Consider the following 24436-nt stretch of genomic DNA (forward strand, 5'->3'; position numbering starts at 1 on the left):
GACCAGGACAGCAGAAAGTACTTTGTGTAGTATAACAAAAGTTTCAGTGAGTAATTCAGTCCTTTGCATTGACCAGCACACTCATTTTCTCTCTAGTGAAATGCTCAGAAGGCATGCAGATTTCTATAGTTTCCTACCATGCCTTGAGCTTTCTCCCTTAAGTAAAATATCCAGGAGCAGCCTGAGAAAAAGTGTTGACATTGCACATGTATTTTGTGGTACTGTGTTGTTGAATATCCTGTGGCAACAAATACAGTTCACTTTGGCTCCTATTCTGCGGCCAGATCAACACTAATGAACTCCAGTCTGCGTCAGTGGATGCTCCCCTAAGAGGTGTGTTTAATGTCCATGGTGAGATACAACTACCTGCCTCAGGGGTAATGTTCATCTGACTCAGGAAAACATCTCCATCTGACATGCTTTTTAGTCGGTGCAGAAACAAATACTCAGTTCCAGGAAGCGTTTCATTATCTTCCAAAAATAGACAATTGGATGTGTCTGTTTCTGTCCTGTGGCTATAAAGTGACCGTAAATAAGTTAACAAGCTCTGATGTGGACATCTGTAATGCAATCCTCTTCAGTCGATGAGTTCTATCACAGACATCTTGATTTGAATTATACCATAACTATATGTTCACAGCTGTCTTTGCATCTTTCTGGGATCATCCAGTCACACAAACAGGCTTTCTGTTGGACTGTGAAAACACTGAAATAGGCACAACTGTGTGCATCTAGAGTGGGTGGTGTTTTAGCTGACTGGTTTGGGAGTGCTTTAGGAGGCAGCCTATGCAAAGGCTAGCTGTGCGTAGTGTGTGGGCTGTTTCTTACTTTTAGATGTTTGTGTAAAGCAGACATTCAAATCAATGCGACGAGTTGAAAATTGTTCTTGACTTGAACAGTATATGTTTCAGTTCTTTGGGCATATGTCCCATGAAATAACTGTTGTTTTGATATCAGAATTGCTTTTCCTCACTTTTGTTTTCCATCTCATAGAGTGCCTATCGAGTCTTTACTAACAGTACCTGCTTGAAGCATATGATTCTGAAGATCCGTAGAGATGCTCGTAATTTCGAGCGCTATCAGCACAACAGGGACCTGGTAAATTTTATAAACATGTTTGCTGACACCCGACTAGAACTTCCTCGTGGCTGGGAGATAAAAACTGACCAGCAGGGCAAGGTAAGTGTGTCAACAAAACTAATCACTTGCTTAACACAGCACATCAGCTTACAACATCACTGGAGGTCCTTTCTTTCTTGACTCAAAACTGGTGAAGATTTGGTTTAAACAATACTTGCAGCAAGCAGAGTTATTTTAAAAGCAGAAAAAATCTTCAGGAACAAATACTTCAGAGCATAGTGGTGACCCTGTAGCCTTCTGTGGAATATCACTCCATAGCCAAGGCAACACTGGACTAACAAAAAGGTTTCATCTAGAGCTAAGATATGTCATGACTGCAAAATTTGGCTTAGTGTCTGCCTCCATTAAGCATTGCTGGGTGACTTCTGAAACTACCCAGAAGGTTAAAGAAGTGTTCCCTGGTAATTTTGTTCTCTTCTGCCTCATTTACCTCATGGACATTACATGTGTTTTTGAGCTATGTAGCTTTAGGCATTTCCCAAGAGCTGTTCTAGCTTAGGCTAAGAAAGTCTTGTCATTTGCAGATACCATCCATGGACATCCTTAGCAGGAGATTTCCGAAACACAGTTGCCAGTGATTTTCACTTTATGATCCCATAATACTGTCAGTGTTGGCTTTCTCCTTACAAAAATAACCCCTGTACATTGTTCCTGTGTGTTTCAGTCTTTCTTCGTTGACCACAACAGCCGTGCTACCACCTTCATAGATCCCAGGATCCCACTGCAGAACGGTCGTCTCCCTAATCACCTGACTCACCGGCAACATCTTCAGCGACTTCGTAGCTATAGTGCTGGAGAGGTAACAGTGCTAGTATCAATACAGCTCCTTTTGACAGCAGTCTTCTGTAGAATTAAAAACACTTCCTACTTAAAATGTGTTTGAACAGATGTTGTGGTGGATTTTTATCTTCCAAAGGAAGTGAGGGATCTTTTATTTCTGAAGGGTTTGTGTAAGTGCTTGCTGTTAATGAAGTTTATATTTTGACTGTTTTCAGAATAAAATGATAAACAAGTAAAACTAAATAACCAAAATGAAATGACATCAAAACAGATTTTAAGAGAAGAATCCATGTTTGACATGCTAGTTGTGCTTTAGTAAAGGCAAACATCAAAGATGATTTTTGTCACTGAGGAGCATGTGCAGGATGGTAGAAGCATAAATCCTGTTTTGGAATTGTAGTGTTAAGGAGGAAAGTACTGGCAATCAGATTCTTCATACAGTTGAAGCTTTGTAAAGATCAGAGCTGAATGGGAGTAGTTATGAATTGTGGCCAAAGAATCCTCCTCTTCCAGAAAATCATCAGGAGAAATGCCTGTGAAATTAACATTGAAATTTGTTGCAGCCAGACCAGTCTGAACACCTCCCACTGCCAAAGGGGCTTGGTATCAGGAGCTGGTTAGGGTGTGAGGTCGGTACTTCAGGACCAAGGGCAGGCCATGCATAAGTAATTTGATGATTTTTTTTCCATTTGCGGTAAATACAGTAAAATATTTTCTGAAGATAGAAGTGTTATCAATGTCTCTTTCAGTTATTTCTTCTCCCCATCTTAGCAACTTCTGTCCATCAGCAGCCTGCAGTTTAGTGCTTTTATTGTGACTGATTCAAGTGATATGAATGTGAAAGTCACCCGCATGATGATTCATACTTGGGCCCATGTTTGCCTGGGGCTTGCTTACAAATTCACCCAGTCAAGGACAGAAACGCTGCTGAGCAACTCAGCCAACCTAGCACAAGAAATACACTCGGTTCTGCAAGTGCTGGCAAAGCTGGCAAAAACAATTTGCAGTAAACCCAAAATGTCATGTACAGAGAAAGGAGTGAAAAGACTTAAATATGTCTGAGCAATGACTTTGTCTGGGGGAACTGTAAACTGTTCATCAAGACCACTGGTTTGGCATGATCAATCAATGACATGGGGCCTTCTGTCTATGCAGCCATCAGTGTTGGCACCCTCCTCTCCCTGTCTTGGTTGCCCAGGTTCCATGGCACTTAGACATCTTTGTCACAGCCAGTAGCTTCCCCTTTGGGAGTATCAGCTCCTCCACTGGAAGCACTCCCGTTGGTTTCCAAGGACTTTGGATCAGTGCCTGAAAGCCCACCATTTACAAGGAAAAGATTCAACCCTTTGCAACTTGGCCCATTTATCAAGAAATGCATGTTCCATTACATTTCTTCCAAGTATATTTAGATGTCTGTATATAAATATAAATCGTGTCTGCTGGGACACAAATGGGGCTTTGTCCTGGCCATGTGTCAGCTGTCTGTGCTCCAGTTGGTTTCTTTGTTGAGCAGGTGATGTGGCCTCTGGAATCTGTCACCAGGGTGGTATGAAGGACCAACAGAGATGACCACCAGTCTTGAACAGTATGCACAGATGCCAAGTGAGCATGCCGAAGAGCAGAGTGGTGCAGCTTCAGATTTCTTGTGGGTGGCAGAGAGGGCACAGAAAGGAGCTAGGATAACAAGAGGCAAAACTTTCCTCCCTGTCTTTGCACGCACAACACTGACATACTGCCCAAGTGCCAAAACGGGTCATCAGAGTGTTTGTGTGGACCTCCCAGGGACTTTGTGACACTGAGTGATCAGCTGAGGAAATAGCAGATAAAAATCATTGGCATATATTAGCCCAAAGTGGAAAAAAGAAATACCCCAGGTTCACACAATCAGCAATGGCTTTGAACTGAGTCATCATGAAGAAATGATAACAGTTCTAAGAAATTATGGTCTCAGTACTCAGCAGCAGACAAAAAGAAAATGCATTGTCTCGAATTCTTAGAAAGTGAATAGAAGTAAAGGATTATTTTATTCAGCAGACAACAGGCATTGCAAAAACTAAGTGTTGGAAGTAAAATCAAACCAATTCAACTGAAATTAGGTAAGATTATTTAAACGCAGTGAGAAGAGCTAACCATAGGAACTAATGATTTTCATGGTTATTGTGTCCCCGTTTCTTCATAATTTCAGGCCAAAACATAGTCCTTTTCTGGAGGATATATTCCATGCATAAGCCAGTTTTGTCTAACCATCAAGCTCTTGATCTCCTTGTCTAAGTATAGTGCAATAGGTAGGTTGTTGTGATCAAATAACAAATGGTGATCACCTGCTCTGCCTTCCATGATATCCATGAATCCTATAAATTCTTGTGGCTAACCTTGCCTAGTCAGTATAGTGACTAGAATACCTTGCATCACTACTAAAGAATTCAGTTGTAGTATTTCGTATATAGTTTTAAGACTGCTTCATGAAATTAAAATATGCAAATAAGTTTCCTCAAATATGTCAGTTTTCTTTGCTTTATGGCAATTAAAATTTATTCTCAGTAAAGAACAGAGATAACAGTCACACAGCTTTGCTGTAGAAGGTTAGCTGTTGTTTTCCAAGTCCTCTTATTCAAAGTTTATCCAACTATTAACAGGTCAAGCAGAGATTCAAACTGTCTTTTTAACTTCATCTGTATGTGGTGGGTGGGCTGTAGTTGTGTTGTGTTTTGTTTTGTTTTAATTAGAAAAAATATGTGTATAATAATACCCCATTTCCCTCTTCCAAGAAAGCATGTGTTTCATAAATTATTCCATAGTGTTTATGCTTTTCTCTATGTTGAAGTATTCTCCTAAATTAATTACCTTTGTAAACGCTCTTAATGCCCATCCGTGTAGATTCTTGATATTAAATGGCATAATATGTTATGGACAAAAATGCTACTTTTTCAAGGGAATCAATATTTTAGAAAGGAAAGGTTGTTGATGCTACTTCTGGTTACCTGATTTTTGAAAGAAAACTTCCAATTCACTCTCAGGGGGTTTCCTTCTCCAATGGAAGTCACTAAGTACGATGAAAGGGTAGAAATTTTAAAAAAGAAAGAAGCAGGCATCCATAACTGAGCATCAAGAGTTTCTGATTAGTAGGAAAGACAAGATGTACGAGGATGTGGCAGTATATAAATCTCTTTGCTGACCCAAACCACAGAAGGCAAGTGGAAGGACTGAAATATGCAGGAGCCTCTCAAATCCAGCAGTGATATAAAATCCAGGAAACAGTATTTTATCATTGGAAGGCTCCTGTGATAGGTTTGGACTCTCCTCTGGTTGCAACATCCCAGAATCAATTGCTAAGCTGTTAAACTGTGTCTGTAAATCTGTCAGATCACCCTGCACTAGGTGAACCAGGTCACTAAGTCATTAGAGGGGTCACTCTTTTTTTTTTTTTTTTTTTTTTTTTTTTTAATACGAGAATACAGTGCTAATCTAAATTAAATGATTCAATTAGAAAGTCAGAACAGACAAGGCATTTGTAATTAAACACTGAATTGAAGCAATCAATTGTATTGTATTAGATAAAAGATTAGAAAGAGGAGTATTAGCAAAATGGAAGGTAAATAGATGGCTGGGAATTTTCCTGCTGTTTTGCCAGAGGAAAATTGTTTAGAGGTGTAAATGTGAAAAGACCAGGATCCAAACATAGCATTAGCAACAGCTAATGATGGTGATGAAGAGAAGCACAGCACCACACAGTGTGTGCCATTTATTCTGTTCAGGTGCGTACAGAACCGGGTTCTTACAATCCGGTCAGCTTTAACTGTTAAACCGGGGTAAGAAAGGGAAACGGGGAGTGAAGGTTTTCCTTTATGAGCTCTAGCCACATTTCCTTTCAAAATTCCTGCTTCAGGAGAATGTCTTCAGATACACAAATTACCAGCACTGGTAGGCTAGTGAAGAAAGGAAAGGAAAGGAAAGGAAAGGAAAGGAAAGGAAAGGAAAGGAAAGGAAAGGAAAGGAAAGGAAAGGAAAGGAAAGGAAAGGAAAGGAAAGGAAAGGAAAGGAAAGGAAAGGAAAGGAAAGGAAAGGAAAGGAAAGGAAAGGAAAGGAAAGGAAAGGAAAGGAAAGGAAAGGAAAGGAAAGGAAAGGAAAGGAAAGGAAAGGAAAGGAAAGGAAAGGAAAGGAAAGGAAAGGAAAGGAAAAAGAGAATACTAGTTTACATGAGCAAGGGGTAGCAACAGGGGTGCAGGATTTCTATTTGTCACACATGAGTCAGAGACCACCCTTAAAAACAGGCTCACCCATAGTCAGCCTTCACACACAAGCTGATTCTACATTCAGGCCTGGGGAGAGGCCTCCTCACCTGACCTCTGAAGCTCCATGAAAGGGGAGAAGCTGAGCACAGTGTGATACCTTAGGATGTGCAGTCACCCTGCATATCCTTGCTAACACATCCTGCACATCTTTGCTAGCACATCCTTGCTAACAGCTGACCACAGGGCAGGCCAGAGTGTGGCCCTCACTACGCTGCCAAAGACAGCCCAGGAACAGCTGTGCCCAGAAAGGCTCCATGCCTACTGCGGCAATGGTTGATAGGGCACCCCTTGTTCCTACACCTCCTCTTCTTCCATAGCAGAGAGTGAATGCTGTGAAGAGCACATGGTTCCTGTCAGTGTAGATGCCTGGGCCACAAGGCGAAAGCTGCCTGAGCTAAATTTGCAGTGTCAGCTGGCCCATGGGGGTGTGAGGAGACAAAAGGAGAAGGTGAGAAGATTTGGCCCAGAACAGAGGGCCTTGTGTCTTAAAATGGCTTTAGGACAAGACTTAGAGTGCAAGCCAGTGGGAGCAGAGAGTGTACACCTCAAAGCTGTTCCTTAACAGGGTTGGAGAGGAAACACTAGTTTCACAGCCAAGGATTTCATTACATTTACGCGGCTTTTGACAAAAATGTACACACTGATTAAATTGCATCAATCCCAGTGGCATTCACTGCTGTTGCAGTTAGTACATTGTGTTTGACCTGCCTGAAAGTTCAGTCATAAATTGCCTGTTTTTAAAGGTGAGAAGGATTGGACCAAGATTAGCACATCGGTCCATTAAGTACTGCAGGCTTGACTGTTCTCCCTGGTGCTGGGATAACTCTCTGTAGTCAGCAGATGTGCAACAATATAAAATGGGTACAAGCAAAATCATAACTGAATAGTAGAGCAAAATGTTCACCATGCACTTTCATAAGTTTTGTGTTTTCAATTAGAGTAAATTTAATTTGAATCATTAAGATTTTTCATTGTTTAACCTGCGTATTGATGCGTATCAAGTGCATTCACTGGCATCTTGTTACACATAAACTTCTTATGCTTTATGTGTTCCACAGGCAACTTGCCAGTCACATTTAGCTTCTCAATTTTCATTTGTATCCAGTTGGAAGATTTGGCATTTGGCCATAGCACTGAAAATGGATTGGCACTATTTGCTTGGATGCAGAGCTAAGCATTTAAAATATTGGAGTTGGGGCAATTTCTTCATGAACTGGTTGCCAAGTACTACAGTTTGTGCTGTGAGGAGGAAGCCACCATCTGCCCAGTAGAATGGAATTCGTGCACATCTTGTCCTCATACAGGGTGTGTTTGCACCGATTTTGTAGTGGTGCTTCTCTGTTGGCTTCCCTGAGGCGATATTCTGGAGGAACACATGTGTGAGGCGTGGGTTCCTTTCAGTTTGCCCAAGCCCACATGCAGTTACCCAGAAAATAATGATTTACCAAAGACATTGCCAGACCTCATTGTTTGTCTTGTATCCTTATATCTAGGTGTTTTCCCACCTTCTATTGTATCTGCCTTCTTGACATGAATCCCTCCTCTAGATAGTATATTTAGGACAGTGTCATTCTTCAAATTAAGTGCCTTAATTAAGTAACGGTGATAAATTTCATCTTTACTTTTATCTACTTTCAGATTATGTTCTTTATTCAGTATATAAGATTCAACATTCATGTCTGGTCACGCAAGTTAGGCAGCCATCCTTTAGGATGATGTGGCCCTTCTTTGACCTGTGCTCTACCTAGGTATGAGGAACACATTATTACCTGACTCTTTTAAGCTGGTTAAAGTGTAAAGCTATAATTTTAACAAAGACTTTCTGTCCTTTAGTCAGTCAGCGTCATGGGCCATTCTAAAAAAAATACAAAAAAACACCACCAAGATCAGAATCATTCTTACTGACTGATGTGCTGCTGACTGCCAGTTTGCCCATTCTTTCCTTTTTTTCCACTGTTGTAGGCCTCTGAAGTCTCTCGGAACAGAGGAGTTACTCTGTTGGCCAGACCAGGCAATAGTCTTGTAACAGCTATTCGAAACCAGCATCATCATGAGACATTACCTCTGGGTAAGCCAAGTTTCCCTTTTCTTTTCAAAGCAGTGCTCACAAAGATGTTTTTTAGATCTACTCATCAACCACATGCACTGCTTCATGTTGTCCTGTGCCTCAATTAGCAGTGCAGTCAGTGTGCCCCTACATAGTCACAGTGACGTCCAGAAGGCCCCCACAGTGCTAAATAAAGCCTCTGTATCACTTTTTTGCTTTTCCAGCTTACAATGACAAGATTGTTGCATTTCTACGCCAACCCAACATTTTTGAGATGCTGCAGGAGCGTCAGCCCAGCTTGGCCAGAAACCATGCACTCAGGTACTGCTTTGTTCCAGACTGCTGACACCAAGTTCCAGAAATGATTTCTTGTAGTGAACAAAGCAAATTCTGGTAACTGTAGTAAAAAAGATGAACTTATGTCCTATGCAGAACTGTCAGTAAATGTTACTGAATAGCAAAAACTGTCTTCACCTACAGTTAATCACCTTGCTTTTCAGAAGATAAGGTTAAAATAATGTTTTGATGGAAGTGAGCAGCAAAACCCCAGTAACTTCAGCAGAACCAGGATTTTACCTTGTGTCTGGATCTACACACATGCCACGGACATAGTCACCCTGGATTTTATGAAGAAATAGGAACGTTGTGAAGTAGATTATACTCCTGTCTTTATTCTCATGACTTAATGGTAGTCCTTTCAAAAAAAAAAAAAAAAAAAAGACCATAACCAAAGCGATTATGATTTAAAATTTGTTCTAATTCCAAAGGTTAAATTAATTGTTTTAGTCTCAGCAGTGCCAGCGTGCACCAGCTAAGAGTTTGGCCCAAGGGTTTAGTTTGCCCTGTGCAGTAAAAAATGCAACTGGGGGCTGGTAAAGAAGGGAAGGAGGGGCAACAGAAAAGCCTTCAAGATCCTGCAGTGCAGTTTCTGCAGATAGCCCTCCTGACTTGTTATTTACACGAGGGCCAGACAAAATGTTCTTTGGGTGTAAGGATTAGACTTGCTTCCTGGAGGAATTAGTACATGCAAATAAAAAGAAGAGAAAATGAAAACTGCTGCCTGTGTTCACGATGTACATTTCTGTAACTGAGAAATTTTTATCTTCACCATCAAATTGTTCCAGACTGCTTTTCTCCTCAGCTGTAATTTGAATTCTCATTTCTCGTAGAACAGATGATGCTTTTATCTCCTTTTGAGCAGAGAACAAAATTGACTAGCGATAGGGACTAGACAGCTTAGCCAGTGCGTAATGAGATTTGTAACAGGATATCGAGCCCTTTGCCTCCAGGTCATTGCTTTGATTACAGTTTAGGTTAGGATTAACCCCAAGCTACCATCTAATGCTCATATAGCAGACCTTAAGTAAACTCCTAGGAGACAAACGTCCATATTTACAGGGCTTGAATCTGCAAAACTTCACAGCCCCAGCCAGCAAGGTTCTAAAGTACATCCTTGACGTGAGGTAGAACCCTTGGACTTGATAATACAATAAATATTCTTGGATTCTGTGGTGCTTTAGAAACACACTTGCACACCGGGGTATATCTTTGTATTTTCCATGGTCCTAATCTGTTGATAGGATCCTGTCCTTGTTAGCATTCACTTGAAGCAGCAAAATGTATGATTCTATACATGCACCATGTAACTTCTGTTATCAACCACTATCAAGTGTATGTTAGAGTGCTAGTTCCCAGCTAGAATTGGCAAATAAAAGTAAAGCGAGTGGTATTATGTGAAATTCTGTTAATGAAAGGTGATATGTTAGTTGTAGCCTTCAACACAAAGTCTGTCAGTGACGGTAGCTATACTGCTATACATGAGCTTGGAAAACTAAGAATTATTCCGTTTTGTAACATATGGTATAATTTCTCTTGCTTTAGGATCAGGCAACTGAATGATATATTTAGATTATTTTTTACAACTTTGTTAGTGAGCTTAGAGAATGAACCAGGCAGTTAAGATGTCTGCTATTTTTGTAAAGAGAGAAATGGGAACTGGCAAAATACCAAAGAATAATTATTTTATATGTATCTTATGCCTTGATTATGGCATGTTTTCTTCCTTTTCTTTTTTCCTTTCTACACTTGTCAATAATATTTATTTTTCAGGGAGAAGATCCATTACATTCGGACAGAGGGTACACATGGGCTTGAAAAATTGTCCTGTGATGCAGATTTAGTAATTCTGCTGAGGTAATCAATTTGTTCAAAAACATAATATTGTTACTTACGGTACCAGAGAAGTTGGCTGTCTCTTTCTTAGCATAATTGGAAAGATTTATTAAATCTTCTAGGCCATTTATAATTAGAATAGTTTCATGGCTGGTGATCATCACCAAATACTTCAGCCAACATATGTCAGTCAGTTCTTACTTCCTGGAAGGCAGTCTCCGTCAGTGAAATAAACTCCATTCCCAGCCAACTCAAACTGTTACCATCAAGTAGCAGATAAAATGTTAAAATGTTTCCTTATAATGGAAAAAAAAATCTTATTTCCTTTATTCAAAAGGAAAAATAAAATATTTTCTTTTACAAGACTAGTAAATAATATAACTGCTCATGAAGTTGCTAGTTTTACCACAGTGGTGCAGCCCGGATGTGCAGGGCTATGTCCCACTTACAAAACCTTGAGATACAGTGAATGTTGTTTGGATAATGTCGATAAGGCTTTGCTTTTATTGGGACTTGGGAGTTTAGTTTTTAAGCCCTAACTGCTTTTGTTTAGCACAGTTAAGAACTTCTTTGTATTTTCCTGGGCTTACATGGAAAATGTTGCATTACCCAGCAGGTCTGGGTATGCTGCACAGCACTACCTAATGCGGGAAGTTATTCCCATCAGCTTCACCTGAACAGTCACAGAGCTGAGGTATACATGACCAAATATATGACCAAAGAAAAACAACCTGTAAGACAGATGTGCATGTCTTTGTTTCTCAGTTCTAAATTGTAGAAGTTGCCCACGTTTACCACATAGTCTCAGATCATGATGTTCTGTCACTAAATTGAAGCACCATCTTAGCATGAAATGTCTAATAAAATTTACTGTGTTCTCCTTTGTTGCTGGTGACCATGCTTTGTTTGGGAAACCTGTGGTTTTACAAATCCAGCAATTCAGAGATGTACCTAGACTTATAACTGCAGTAGACTTGCAATATACTGCATGTTTACCTTCCTTCATGTGATGAATGTGAACCAAACTTCTTTATATCACTTTTTACATGCAGCCTTTTTGAAGAAGATATTATGTCCTACATACCACTGCAGGCCGCTTTCCATCCGGGTTACAGTTTCTCTCCTCGCTGCTCACCCTGCTCATCACCCCAAAATTCTCCAGGTAAGGGGATGTGGAGAATAATACAAAATCTTGCAGTTGTGGTATTTCTCCTGATAATTAGGAAGGAACAGATTGCGAGCCAGCATAACCTACAAATTCCAGTGCCCGTTCCAAATCCGACCCAAGCTGCTTCTTTTCTGGATCAGTTGTCGTTGCTGTGTCTGTTGAAATGTTAACAGTATCTAGAAGAGAGAGATCAAAAATTGCCCATATGGAGGAACGTATTTTACTGCTTTTCATATGGTTGGAAAGGATTAGGATAGGAAAAGAATAGTGTAGTCCAAATATAGCTCTCACGTGGAAGCACATTTATGTTATGTGAGAGGAGCAAAGAGCAACTTCCAAATCAAAGGTTTATTGCAATATCTCCAGTACTCCTATAAAGTTAACTCACCTTCACTTTGTGCTCCAAATACTTCACCTCTTCCCAAGACCCATCTATTTTAAGACCTGAGGGGATCATCTTGATCATCTAGTCCGACCTCCCGTATTGAGACCATTAACTTAGGTTTGAAAGGAAACATTTTTTCCAGAACGACATGCTGTCTGAGAAGGTTATTTCCAGCTGTGGTATGTCTCTGTAGTTATTGTTTATGCTATAGAAATTCAAGGAGCTAATGTCTCCCTTTTGCCAAGATATGCAACCCCCACTATAGTCTTGCTGCATGGCTGTGTCCAGTGGTCATTTTGAGAGAAATAGACAGAAATATGATCTGAAGAAATCAATTTTTGGCTGAGATTTTAAAGCATTCATTTAAATTACCTGGTTTCAAACAAAATTAATGGACAAGAGATGTCCAAATCTGAGAGGTGGCTATGTAAAAATCGAGTTGTTTTTTTTTTTTTTAACATGAAGAAGCTAAATGCTCGGCCTTTGTCTACAGAAGAACTGTTTTTGTCAGACTGTCCAGTTGTCATTAATGAGTTTGAACAGCATTGTAAACACAGTTCCTCTCCTCTACATCAGGACAGATCATAAACAAGTCTCCTGCAAGACAAAATATAAGTATTTGGCAAGAGCATGGCTTACAGAACTGCACTGGTCTTTATGTGCTCTTGTAAAAAGACAAGAAGGGCAAATAATTTCTGGCAACATGCTGTCTGCTTGCTTATTTCTGCCACTGGTTCCATAGCCCATGAAAAAAAAAAAAAACACATTTTCTTATGTCATGGGGCACAAAAAATCTAACAAAAGAAAAGAAGTGTCCTGAGGGATTCTCTTCACACAGCATGTAAATAAATACCCAGCAGAGACTTTACCAGCAGAGACTATTACTAACATCTTCCCCTCCTGGCAATCATGATACTTTGTGCTCCCACTAAATGTGGGGTGGATGGGTTTTTTTTGCCTTCCTATGGAGGATTTTCTGCCAGATTTCTCATAAAAGAGCTTGTTTATATTGTCTTCTTTAATGAGAAAGGGAAATGGGATTTCATGGATCCATTCTTTGACCCTTTATGGCATGGCACTGCTTCATATAAAAGGACTAATCAGCCGCTTTGAAAATGCAGATTTCAAAACAAAACAGGTCCCAAATTGCTGCAAATCTGCTGTATATGCGAATCATAACAGGAAAATGTAGCATTTCTTGCTGACATAAATCCTTCTCGGTGCCACAAAGGGTTTTTGTGTTGATGGCTGGAAGTGTTTAATATACAGTCAGATTAACTCTGGGAAACCCGATTCCCAGCTTGGCCCGGGTGCTAGGCTCCAGATAGAAGCACTGCTTTGAGCTCCAGAGGTTTAATCCTGCTAAGTAAGGAGATCTCCTATACTATGCAGAGGAGAGAGATCTCTTAAAAGTGCAAAAGGGAAAGAAAACCTAAATACCAACAACCATGAGTGGGAGTTACGCATGTCAATCTTTCTCATGCCTTTCTGATGCTTGAATTTCCATTCAGACCAATGACAGTTAAAGGCTCAGGCAACACAAAGGCACACACAAGGACAGTTTAACAGTTCTGTTAGTGAAGAAGATATAGACACTGAAAGTCATCAGAATCACTGAATTGTAGGATCTTAAAACTCCATTAAAACCAGGTAGACCAAAATTAATAATGAGTGCACAAAACCCCTAAATATACCTGTTAAAAGTTCCTAAAGGGTTAGTGAGTTTTGTCTGGAAACATCAGCTGCGTGATTTGGAAGGATGTAAAGCCCTTATACCTCAGAATGCTGTTTGTTTTCCCACCAGGACTGCAGCGAGCAAGTGCAAGAGCACCCTCTCCATACAGGAGGGACTTTGAAGCCAAGCTACGCAATTTCTATCGAAAACTTGAAGCCAAAGGATATGGGCAAGGTCCAGGTAAAATTAAGTGAGTATTATGACAAGTCAGTCAAATAGTCTAATGTGTTGTAGCATTGTCTTTCATCATTATCCATGAATGAAGACACTGATAGGAAGTGGGAAACACACCAGAGACTGTATTTCATGTGTGAATCATCAGGATCAGATAAGAGTGTATCCTTCAAAAGAGTGTATCCTTCAAAAGACCTTCAAGAAGTTTTAGTGGAAGTTTTATTTCCTACAGATTCATACTCTCTTAACTACCTATTTAACAGGAATGTGGGTATTACTACCTATAATTTACTAGTAGGAAAATCATCCATTCAGGCACATGTCCACGGTAATTAACCAGACATTATTATCATCTATCTCTTTGTAATAATATAGTAACTCCAAATCCTTTGTATCTACATATTAATATAACTTGGGACCAGAGTATGACCTTATGGAAGTTATCCCATCCCATGCAGTTTTAACTTTCAGCAGTTCGTTATGCTGTTAGCCCTGCTGGATCTGAACTAGCAAGATTTCTGCCTGTCTTCACCTATTTTGGGGATCTCTGTTACTTGGTTGTGGACTTGGCTTCCCAGACAGCTTAGTAGTCGGCTTGCAACTCTGCACCTTCTTGTGCTTGATTGAGTCATCCTACTTGGCTAAAGGACTATAAGTTTCTTAGGTATTTCCTGGGCATCTGGTTGAATTTATGCATCACTTTGGCTTCTTACCAAATCACATCTGTTATGGGGAAAAAAAACCTGAAACCAAGCAATTTATTCCAGGCAAATGTCATCATCAAAATATTCTTGCAGAGGTTGGGAGTCCTTGCTATTGGTTATGCCTTTCAGTGTCCTTCTAAGTGGGTTCAGGACATTTTTGAAGAACATTTCAGTATGTCTGTCTTAAAGTGTCCATGACATATGAACAAGAAAGATTTCTTAACACAGACGGTGTTTAAATGCACTATTCATTAAGCTGTTTTAGAGGCTGACAGGAGAGTGAGAGGTGTGTTGTACAAGGAGAGGCTGATACTCCTTTTGTTTACCCTGCTGCAGAAGCAGTAATTCCATGCACATTCACTGGATTAAATCCGGGAAGTGTTTGAGGCCAATCCCAGAATGCTGTGACCTCATATACACAGGAAACTGACGGCCCAAATTTGAGTGTAGAGGTGTCAGAGAGAGCAGAGGGCGTTAGCAGTAGAGCAACACTTAAAACCTAATCACAGCTTTGTGAAGAAATTCACCTTTAAGGCATACAGGAAAACTTAATGAAGCCCACTGAAAACCCATACTGGTCAAGTAGCTGTGCACCAGCGGACACAACTTTATTTGACTTCCTCGAGACTGAGTCTCTCTTTACCAGCTCTTGTTTACCTTCAGGCTTACAGACTCACACCAGACTGAATCATCAGATCTCTATTTCTGCCTCCCTTTGCAGGTTAATTATACGGCGTGACCACTTGCTGGAAGGCACCTTCAACCAGGTAATGGCATATTCACGCAAGGAGCTCCAGCGGAACAAACTCTACGTCACGTTTGTTGGCGAGGAAGGGTAGGGAACCACTAAATGCTCTCAGTTTTGAAGTAGCTGTTATGTTGCAAAATACTTACAGAGTTGACTAAGGCTGAGCCTCGTTACATATTGTTTTTACTTTAGTTCTCGTTTTACCTCTGAGCAAATGGTCTATCTTAATTAGCTCAAACGTTTGTTAAAAAATCAAAATAGTAAAAATGCTTCACTTTCCTGCAGCATCTTCCGTCTAGATGCCTCAAAGTGACAATTTAAGTGGTGAAATCTGATGTCACTTTGTCACCATGAATATTTTGACTAGATGGAAGGCAAAACTGAACTAAAAGCCCATGGTTACACACTGAAGCACTCTCATGACTATAATTAGAGACCAGGCCTTTACCCATTTTGTTACTCTTCCTCTTCAAAATGAATCTGGTTTTGGTTCAAAAAAATTTTGCTTTGCATGCCATCTAATGATCATTTGTTTCCCATATGTGGACCTCTTGTTTCTGGCTGAAGTGAGAAGCATGAATGCTGTTAAAAGATTAGTCATAACTGTTTAATTCACCCAGCTGGAAGCTGAAAGCAATAGAAATCTCTTGAGAAGTCGTGTTCTCAGGAGACTTTATGCCAGCCCTACAAATTCCAGAACATTGTATGTATGATAAGGAAGCCACTGACTTTTTGCTTCTAAGTCTAAACAAAACCTTTCAAAGCCATCTCATCTCACCCCCAAGAGCTACATTGTAATCAAGGCTTAATCCATATCCTTTTATAATGGAAAAAAACGTTGTGTGTGTTTCCAGTGTTTCATATAACAGAGGCTTGAAATCGTATTTGCTAATAGTTTTGTATATAAGGTTTCATTTGAAAAACAAACAAACAAACAAACAAAAAAGACAAAAATAGGAATAGGACTTCAGTTTCAAAGTTACTAAAACAGTAAGGCTCTGGGGCATCTCTCAGCATGTCCAGCAGCTGCTGACACCATAAGCTCTGAGGTGGCACATCAAATGAAGAATTCTGAAGAGCTGAGTTTGTATGGAGACATGTTAGGGCCAGTGGAAAATAAAAGTCACCAATCTCTCTTTGAGTTACTCAGAGACCTCAGTATCAGGGGTTTTCTTAATTCTTACTTTTATTCTCCATGGATTTCAATATTATCTAATAGAGGTAGTCTTTTGCAGCTGTTTTTGCCGCTGGCTTGCAAGTAAATCACAAACATGCGGCATACCTCAGTTTGCATTTTTGGAATAGTATTCTAGTATGCTAACACTGTCCAAAGTTATAATGTTTTCCCCACATCTCTAATAAGTTTTACTGTGTGTGGCACAATATCCTCAGGAGAAATCATAAAGCAATTTGATTTGCAAATTCATTCATTCTTCACTGATTCATTTACATCTGAAGATACACTCCCCCAGGGTTTCTGCAGTTTAATGCTAGTATAGGTTCTCCTGGAGGGACTCCAAGATAGCAACTCCCCACTGAATAGTTGATGCTGTATGGCCACATCATGCTGTATGGGCAGAGCTTCCCATGTGTTTCAAAGTTAAAATGACATTGAAAATCAACTATGAAGGCTTTATGATGAGTTAATGTGTTGCCCAGAAATGCAATATTTGGTCCCTCCTTGGAGGTTTTTGATTATAGGCAGGTGTTGTTTGCACTTCTTTTCTCCAGCCATTGGCACTCTTAGACCAGTTTTTTAATGTCTATTGAACCAAATATATAACATGGGCTTATTACCATCTCCTTTTGCTGTTGTTGCTTTAGGCTCACCTACATGATCCTAGGGCCAAAGCTGCTGAAAGAGAACCGTACTGAATCTCCAGATATAAAGCATAGAAGATGGGTCTGCTGGTCCTTTATCATCTTTCTAGTTGCACAAATCAGTCATTCAAACTCATGTGATTATGCTTCCGTAACTTCGAATGTATTAGAAAGCATACTGGCCCAGCTGCAATTTTCCACTTAGCTGGCCTTTGTTAAGTTGAAGGAATAGTGCCCACCTCACAAACTGTTTTGGCACACGTGATATGTGGCTACAAATCTTTTGTTCGTATTGCTGCATGTGGATTTATTTTAGATTGAAAAGCCTACCTACCTACCATTATTAAAGGACAACCTGTTTTTAATAAATCCATCACAGCTGGGATTAATGCATTCGTGAAGCTTTTTGTTTGTTTGTTTTTCAAGTTGAGTTAATTGGAAACAGATTGATTTAAAATTTGAATTGGAAAAAAAAAGTGGGGGAAATGCTGGTTTTCTACAGCGCAAAATCATGCAACAGCAAAGCACAATTTGGTACACCACATGTATTTGAAACTCTTAGGAAATTAGGTACACCACATGTATTTGAAACTCTTAGGAAATTAGGAGAGCTTGAATGAAACAACTGAGGGATCCCCACTCCATCTTAAATGAGTTCATCTGAGACTAGGTCTTCCTCGGTATTGCCCTTATAGTCAGTTTTACACTATAAGAAAGCATCCTTGGGGGTAGATTATATCTTTGGTTACATCTCAAGTGTAGAGGAGTAAGAACAATTTCTGCTTCTGTCTGGGCTGTCTGATCTGTGAACCCAGGTGTTCATAGGCAGTTCAAACCCATTCGTTAAAAAGTGATAGAAGAATCTTTGCCATCTGCTAGCCTGCCAGCTAAGGCAAGGCTGAGCTCTGTACCTCCAATTTACTAAACCCTTGAAACAACAGACAAAAAAGTGGAGGAAACTACTTAAGGGATGTGTCTGAGTTGTGATTCTTCTCTGATCAACCAGTATGCTGGTGAAGTTTCAGCATCATGAGTTGTTTAGGGCTCATAATCAAGTTTTGGGAGAGGATATATACCATGATTATATACCATGATACGCCTGATTGCACAGGGGTAGGTGGTAGCAGCCAATGTACACAAGAAAAACAAGAAAATCACTCAAATGAGAACAAGACTCATTTTATCTTCTTTACTTTCTCCTTTTCAGGCTGGACTACAGTGGCCCCTCACGAGAATTCTTCTTCCTTCTGTCTCAGGAGCTCTTCAATCCCTATTATGGGCTGTTTGAGTATTCAGCCAATGACACTTACACTGTACAGATCAGCCCCATGTCTGCCTTTGTTGAAAATCACCTAGAATGGTAAGGATATTGTATGCAGAATTCAATAATCCTTTTAGAGCCATGCAGAAATGGAAACACAAAACACAAAAGCTGTCAGTTTAGACTAGGCTACATACCAGTACCATTGCTGCTGTCGGGAACTGGGAAGTAGATTGGGAGAAGGAAGAAAGGAGTAAGTATAAATACAACAGCAAGGTCTGAAAAAAATGAATTGTGATGAGGTACTGTTAGATGTCCTAATCATATTACTTTCAACTTGATGTTTTCATGCTTCTGTGTGAAGGTGAAAAGGATGGGGGAGGAACATCTCTGCTTAATCCAGTCCTCCTCTCCTGGGCCCCTTTCTAAGGGGTGTGTAGTCTTTCAGTACATCACGCAGCTTTGTGCTTGGAAGCTATCGAGTGCTCTCCAGGAGCTACCCTGCTGCTCTGTACCTACTACAGGCCTTAAACAAGGCCCAGTGAAAGCGATACACCTTTTTTTCCCCACACTGTCCCTGCTCGTGTACGGCAAGGCCAGCAGAGCAAACAGGTTCCTCCCTTTGCCGTGTATGTGTGCAAACAGACAAATTGGTTCTATATCAAAAATTCTGAATGCATATTGTGATCTCTTCATTTTTCTATCAGCCTCCAGATCTCTCTGTCTCTGGGAGTTGTTTTCCCTTTGATATTTTCAGATGTGGTTCAGTGAAGCATGGGCTGCCAGCCCTGGGTGTTGCTCGATCCCTTGTGGTCTTTCATTGTGTCAAAGAAGTACTGACACATGGGTTTGTTCCTATGATGTTTTCCTTTGTCTAACCAATCTCACTGGCTCCTCTCGGAGATACTTTTTTTTTTTTAATGGAAGGCAGTTCAGGCCCCTTTTAAATTGCAAATAACGCACGTCCCACTGTTCTTGTAGACTGTTCCCACTTTACTTCAGCTTACAGTGGGCAGGAGATCAAGAATAACCAAACGGTTGTAGCATCACTTCTACTAAAGCTTCAGTGGAAGACAAGATTTGTTGTGAACTAGCAGTGGTGTCTGAATTCTTTTAATATTATCATTTCCAGCAGTGGAGCATTTTGCTAACAGTGATCCTTGCATTAGACTGTTTCTCTGCTGTCATTAGCAGGAAGAATGCCATAGTTCTTACAGCTTGTCTGTCTCCCACTGCAATCCTACTGATTAAACAGTATAAAGTGACTTCCCAGTTTTCTAGAAGAAATACAGTCTGTCCTTCGTTCAGTTTAACAGGCAGCATGGATAAACTTTTTATTTCAGAGTCTGTATTTGTGGGGATGCGTTCTAATTCCAGAGCATAGGAATGCAGGTGCAAACCAAGCATCATTCTGCTCACACAGAGCAAGCTAGACTCAGGCCTGTTTCCCCAGAATTGGTGTTACCGTGTTATCCCAGCAGTATCTGAGATAGGTCCTGCCTCTTATCTGCTGTAAATAGTCTCCTTGTGAAAAGAGTTCAGCTGCACTTCTCTTAACAGAAGTGATCAATTACACTACAAAGAGCATATAGTTTGTTCTGTACCCCCATTTTGTTCTGCTCATTGAGAGATTTCGTCATGGAAGAGGCAGATTTTGAAGGTAATCTGGGCATATTAAAAAGTGAAAAGACACCTAGTATGATTTTCTATAGCAGTTAGCACTTAACTCAGAAATCAGTAGAAGTTAGTTAAGATCACGTCCCAGTTTCATGTGTCTATACAGGCTATGTGTACACTGAATGTTATTTGGGCTTTGAATATTTTTGGTTTGTTATTTTTAAGGAAAGAGAGTGAAGTCTCTTGGCCTGTAAAGTGTAATAAAAGCTATGACCAGAAAGGTTTGTACATAAAGTAAATAGGGTAAGACTGTAGAACCCAAGGAAAGGTAAGCAATCCAGCAAGTGCTCAGTAATACTGCTTGATCCTGTTACAGAAACAACTGGCCAAGACCAGCAGTTTGTAATTAGCCCAATAGGTTTCATTATTGGCTTGTAGATGTGTAGACATTCCAAGTTTTTTATGCTGTCTGTGTTGACTGATCTTAGTTATACATGCGTAACCCTAGAGGACTGTATTCAGAAGTCTGGGCAGGCAGCTAAGATAGGATTTGAACAGAGCTTTTCAAAACTGAAAGAATAGGATTCTTCCATTAAAGCTTTGTAGGCTTCTCTGAGGACACTGTACTAACTTGCTTGTCATCATTTGTTTATGAGGAATGTTTTGTTTTCTTTTGTTTTTCTGAAGTTCTCATCCTTTCTCTAACTTTGTTCTCCTCATTGTCAGTGCTAGAACTTCTATTTCTCATATTTACTTGCTGATTTGGTTCCAGCAGAACCTTCTCCCTTTAACCTACATGAAATTATGAATATTTTCCTGTTCAGAAAACTGTTATACGGCATTAGTTGACATGCATGGAGGAATTGGTTTTGAGAGTCTCAAGGTCACAGATAATTAAGATTCATAGTCTTTTTAAAGCTTGAAGTTTGATGTCAGTCATAAAAACCACACAACCATAATTGTATTATATTTGCAGATTTCTTGAACTGTATGCCTTTTGGGGCTTTGGGGCTTATCATTTTTGTTGAATTTACCCTTGACGTGTGTTTCTGTAGATTAGTTCTGCAAGACCTATCAAGACACAATGATATAGTAAGAAACAGGGCTAGCAGAAAAAAATCTCCTCAAAATTATTTTACATTTTCATTTTATAAGTGAACAGTGGTGAGTTTGAGATAGAACATGTTTAACAAAATGCAAAGATGTGAAGAACTGGCAGAAATGAGAAGTACGCTGCTCTTTTTCCCCTGGCCTAAAAGTTACAGTTCTTCCCCTGTTAATGGCTTATTTCATGCCTTGCTCTTTGTACAAACAACATTCAGAGTCCAAAATGAGCACATCAAAGCGTAGAGTATTTGTATGTGTGCCAAGTAAAAAAGAGACGTAATGACTGGAAAATATTTCTCATTTATGGAGAAACTGAGATTTAACACCTTTCCTGCAAGCTTCCATTGAATAAGACTTTTTCCTGCAGTTAACATATGTGCATGCAGAACATACAAAATACAAGATATCACACTTTTTCAAACTTCATAAAAATGATTTTAAATCCTCTTGTATCTGAAATGGCACAGTTGACTCTTTCTAGACCTATGAGGTTTGATGTTACACATTTTTATCTGCATGCTGCAGGATGTACCTGAAGTTCATGCTCAAAAGAGTTGCTTTTAATCCATGCTGGTAATGAGCCATTCTGTCTGATCTGGGTAACATGTCTAGTTCTTTGCCTGAATATTTGAAAACATCTTCTGAAATACAGTTTACACCCCCCACTAATGGTAGTTTCCCTTTCTCCAAATGAGTGGGCAAACTACGGTTGCAGCTGCCATGTGTTATTCCAGTGAAAACAGTATGGTTTAACCCAGAAAGAATGTTCTTTTCTTTGCACTTGGTCAGGTGTTTTGGGTAACTGAAGAAAGGAGAGTCACTGAATTATCTCCCTCAGGCTTTGCACAATGTGCTGGGAGACAGAATAGTGGGGAATGTGAAACTTTTTTATCACAACCTCCAATGAAGCTAGAGGTGTAATATTGAGTACAGCTACTGAACAGCTACTATAGCTAGTTAATTGCCATAATGCTGCGTTCTCACATATGAGCAAATGGCTCCCAATAGCTTGCAACATTAGCTTATCATTTTCCTCCCTGCCATCAGCCCTTTGAAAGATTTCATACTGGCTTTCAGTTCTCTGCAGCGATGAAGCCCTGGTGTCCAAGATGCCCAATATTAGCGAGTATACAAAGATACTTTTTCAGATACTCTGACATCTTCTTCCTTTTGTGATATTCAGGATTATGATATCCATCAAATTCATCTTAGATTGACCTCTGCAGAGTGCTCCTAAGGTGCAGGGAGATGACAGGTGATGATATTTAAATCATTAGACCTCTGGAAAACATATATAGGAACTCTCTTCTAGGGAGGGCAAGACTTTTGGGGGATAAACTTGTACTCTCTCAGAAACTTCAGATTTCATTTTTTTGTGAACATTGGTGCTTGTTAAATTCGGCTTCAGCAGATAGAAAGGGAAGATGGGAGATCTTTCTCTTGGAGTTAATGCAAAATGGACATCCAGTCCTTTTAACAGAGATTGGGACAGTGTTTCCATCTCTGATTTGGAGACTAAAAATTTGACTGAATATTGTAGTTCCCCAATTCACCAAATATAAATAGATGGTTGGATGGATGGATGGATGGATGGATGGATGGATGGATGGATGGATGGATGGATAAATCATTCTTGAGTGAAAAAAAAATATCCTGCAAAATAATAGATTGAAGAAATGTGTTTCTAAATTGTGGAAACAAAATATCTAGTTTCAGAGTTAGCATAATCTCAAATGCTCATGTGGGTCAGTGGTTACTCTCCCTGTTGCCTTCATGGTGCATTTTCAAAGGTCTAAAAAATGGCTGGTGTTTGTTCACTGCATCTCATTCACTCTATGTTGTATCAGAATGATTTATCTAACCACGTTGTGATACACTGTGTTTTTCCTCAGGTGTTCATTTTGTCTACCATCTTCCATAGTATTTCCCTACTCAGGTCCAGCTATGCCACCGAGTAAAGTGGAAATTGGTTTTCATGATAATTTTGCTAAACCTGAGGACTGTAGCCTGTACTCTTTCATTGTTCTTGTGGCTACCATTTTCAGATGCTTAAAATTTGTCTATCATAAGTTTTATTTCTTAGAATACAACAATTCTTAGTGTTTGCCTGAGAAGTTTCCCTCCCTGCTGTGAGTTCTTAATCTGACAATGATAACAAAAGTACTGTTGTCTTTTCAGTTCACAAAACACTGTATTCACAAACTGCTGTCAGGCGGAAATCCAGTCTCTTTTCATGTCTTCTGAGTGGGCTAGAGTTTTCCTTCACAGCAGTCCTGTCCCCAGGAGTAATCCAGTTAGATAATGTAATGCACCCTTCTTCAACACACAGCATTGTAGTCACAGCATGGTCACCTACGCCAGACTTTCTGTCCCCAGATCACTTGCCTGTTCTTTTATCTAACTGGCATCTTCTACTTTTGAATTTTTAGTTCATTGCATGTTTGTGAATTTAGAACCACAGCCAGAAATGTGAAAGGAAGCCCAGTCTCTGCATAGAAGACCAGATGGCCTAGACAGATAAAATCATTCACAGACATTCATTTGGAGATCTGAGGGATGCTAACTTGAAACATCTTTTTTTTTGTGTGTTTTCATAGCAAATTAATGACAGCATTTTTTTTTAACAATTATGCATTTGCAGACCTTGCTGTGTTATTTATACAGCCAGAGACCAAGACCTCAATGTCACGGTTGCCCTAGAGGTATTTGCAGCTTCCTAATCATGCCTAGCATTCTATATCCATCTCAGAGTAGTCCTGGTCTGTCTTGATTTTTGTTCTGTAGTGTTTTGTTTTGTTTTGTTTTTTTAATGAAGTCTAATACATTTATTTAGCAGAAGCTTATTAGAAAGTTGAAGGTTTTTGACTAATATGTTTTTGCACAGAACCCTACATCCCCACAAGGATGGACAGTCAGACACAGTGGTCCAGGTTCCCAGAAGCTGTAGACTGATTCCTCACTGTGGTGTCCTAATGAACTACATTAATTCAATGCTCATTTACAACTGCTTTTAGGGCAGGAGTTTTTTCATTCAACTGCCATAGTCTTTTTTTCTTTTTTTCTTTTTTCTTTTTTCTTTTTTTTTTTTTTTTATGCCTTCCAATACCCTCCATATTCTAGTTCTTGCTGCTGAACAGACTCAGACAGAAAAATGTCATGTATTTCTACACCGTATTCTGCAGGTAGACAAAAGCCTGTTGCACCCACTCTTCATGCAGACATGAACTTGCTTTCTAAGCTAACTGATGTGCTTACTGGAACACTGAGCTGAGCAAATGTATGCAG

The 24436-nt window shown here is 39.8% G+C and overlaps 1 protein-coding gene across 19 annotated transcripts in view; it reads left to right on the plus strand.

The window, feature by feature from the left end:
* The window catches only part of HECW1 (HECT, C2 and WW domain containing E3 ubiquitin protein ligase 1), a 257827-nt gene that overhangs the window by 201997 nt on the left and 31394 nt on the right, over window positions 1-24436 (plus strand). For 16 of the 19 annotated variants that reach the window (XM_027451321.3, XM_038174370.2, XM_027451333.3 and 13 more), the window contains 9 exons: window positions 994-1179; window positions 1805-1939; window positions 8175-8280; window positions 8484-8580; window positions 10369-10452; window positions 11484-11593; window positions 13789-13909; window positions 15319-15432; window positions 18374-18526. In XM_027451321.3, the coding sequence (XP_027307122.2) occupies window positions 994-1179; window positions 1805-1939; window positions 8175-8280; window positions 8484-8580; window positions 10369-10452; window positions 11484-11593; window positions 13789-13909; window positions 15319-15432; window positions 18374-18526 (1106 nt within the window). The remainder of the gene's footprint in view (window positions 1-993; window positions 1180-1804; window positions 1940-8174; window positions 8281-8483; window positions 8581-10368; window positions 10453-11483; window positions 11594-13788; window positions 13910-15318; window positions 15433-18373; window positions 18527-24436) is intronic. The other 3 variants (XR_011806847.1, XR_005263269.1, XR_011806848.1) reach the window with 1 other exon arrangement.

Source organism: Anas platyrhynchos, chromosome 2, assembly GCF_047663525.1.
Source record: "Anas platyrhynchos isolate ZD024472 breed Pekin duck chromosome 2, IASCAAS_PekinDuck_T2T, whole genome shotgun sequence".
Taxonomy (NCBI): Eukaryota; Metazoa; Chordata; class Aves; order Anseriformes; family Anatidae; genus Anas; species Anas platyrhynchos.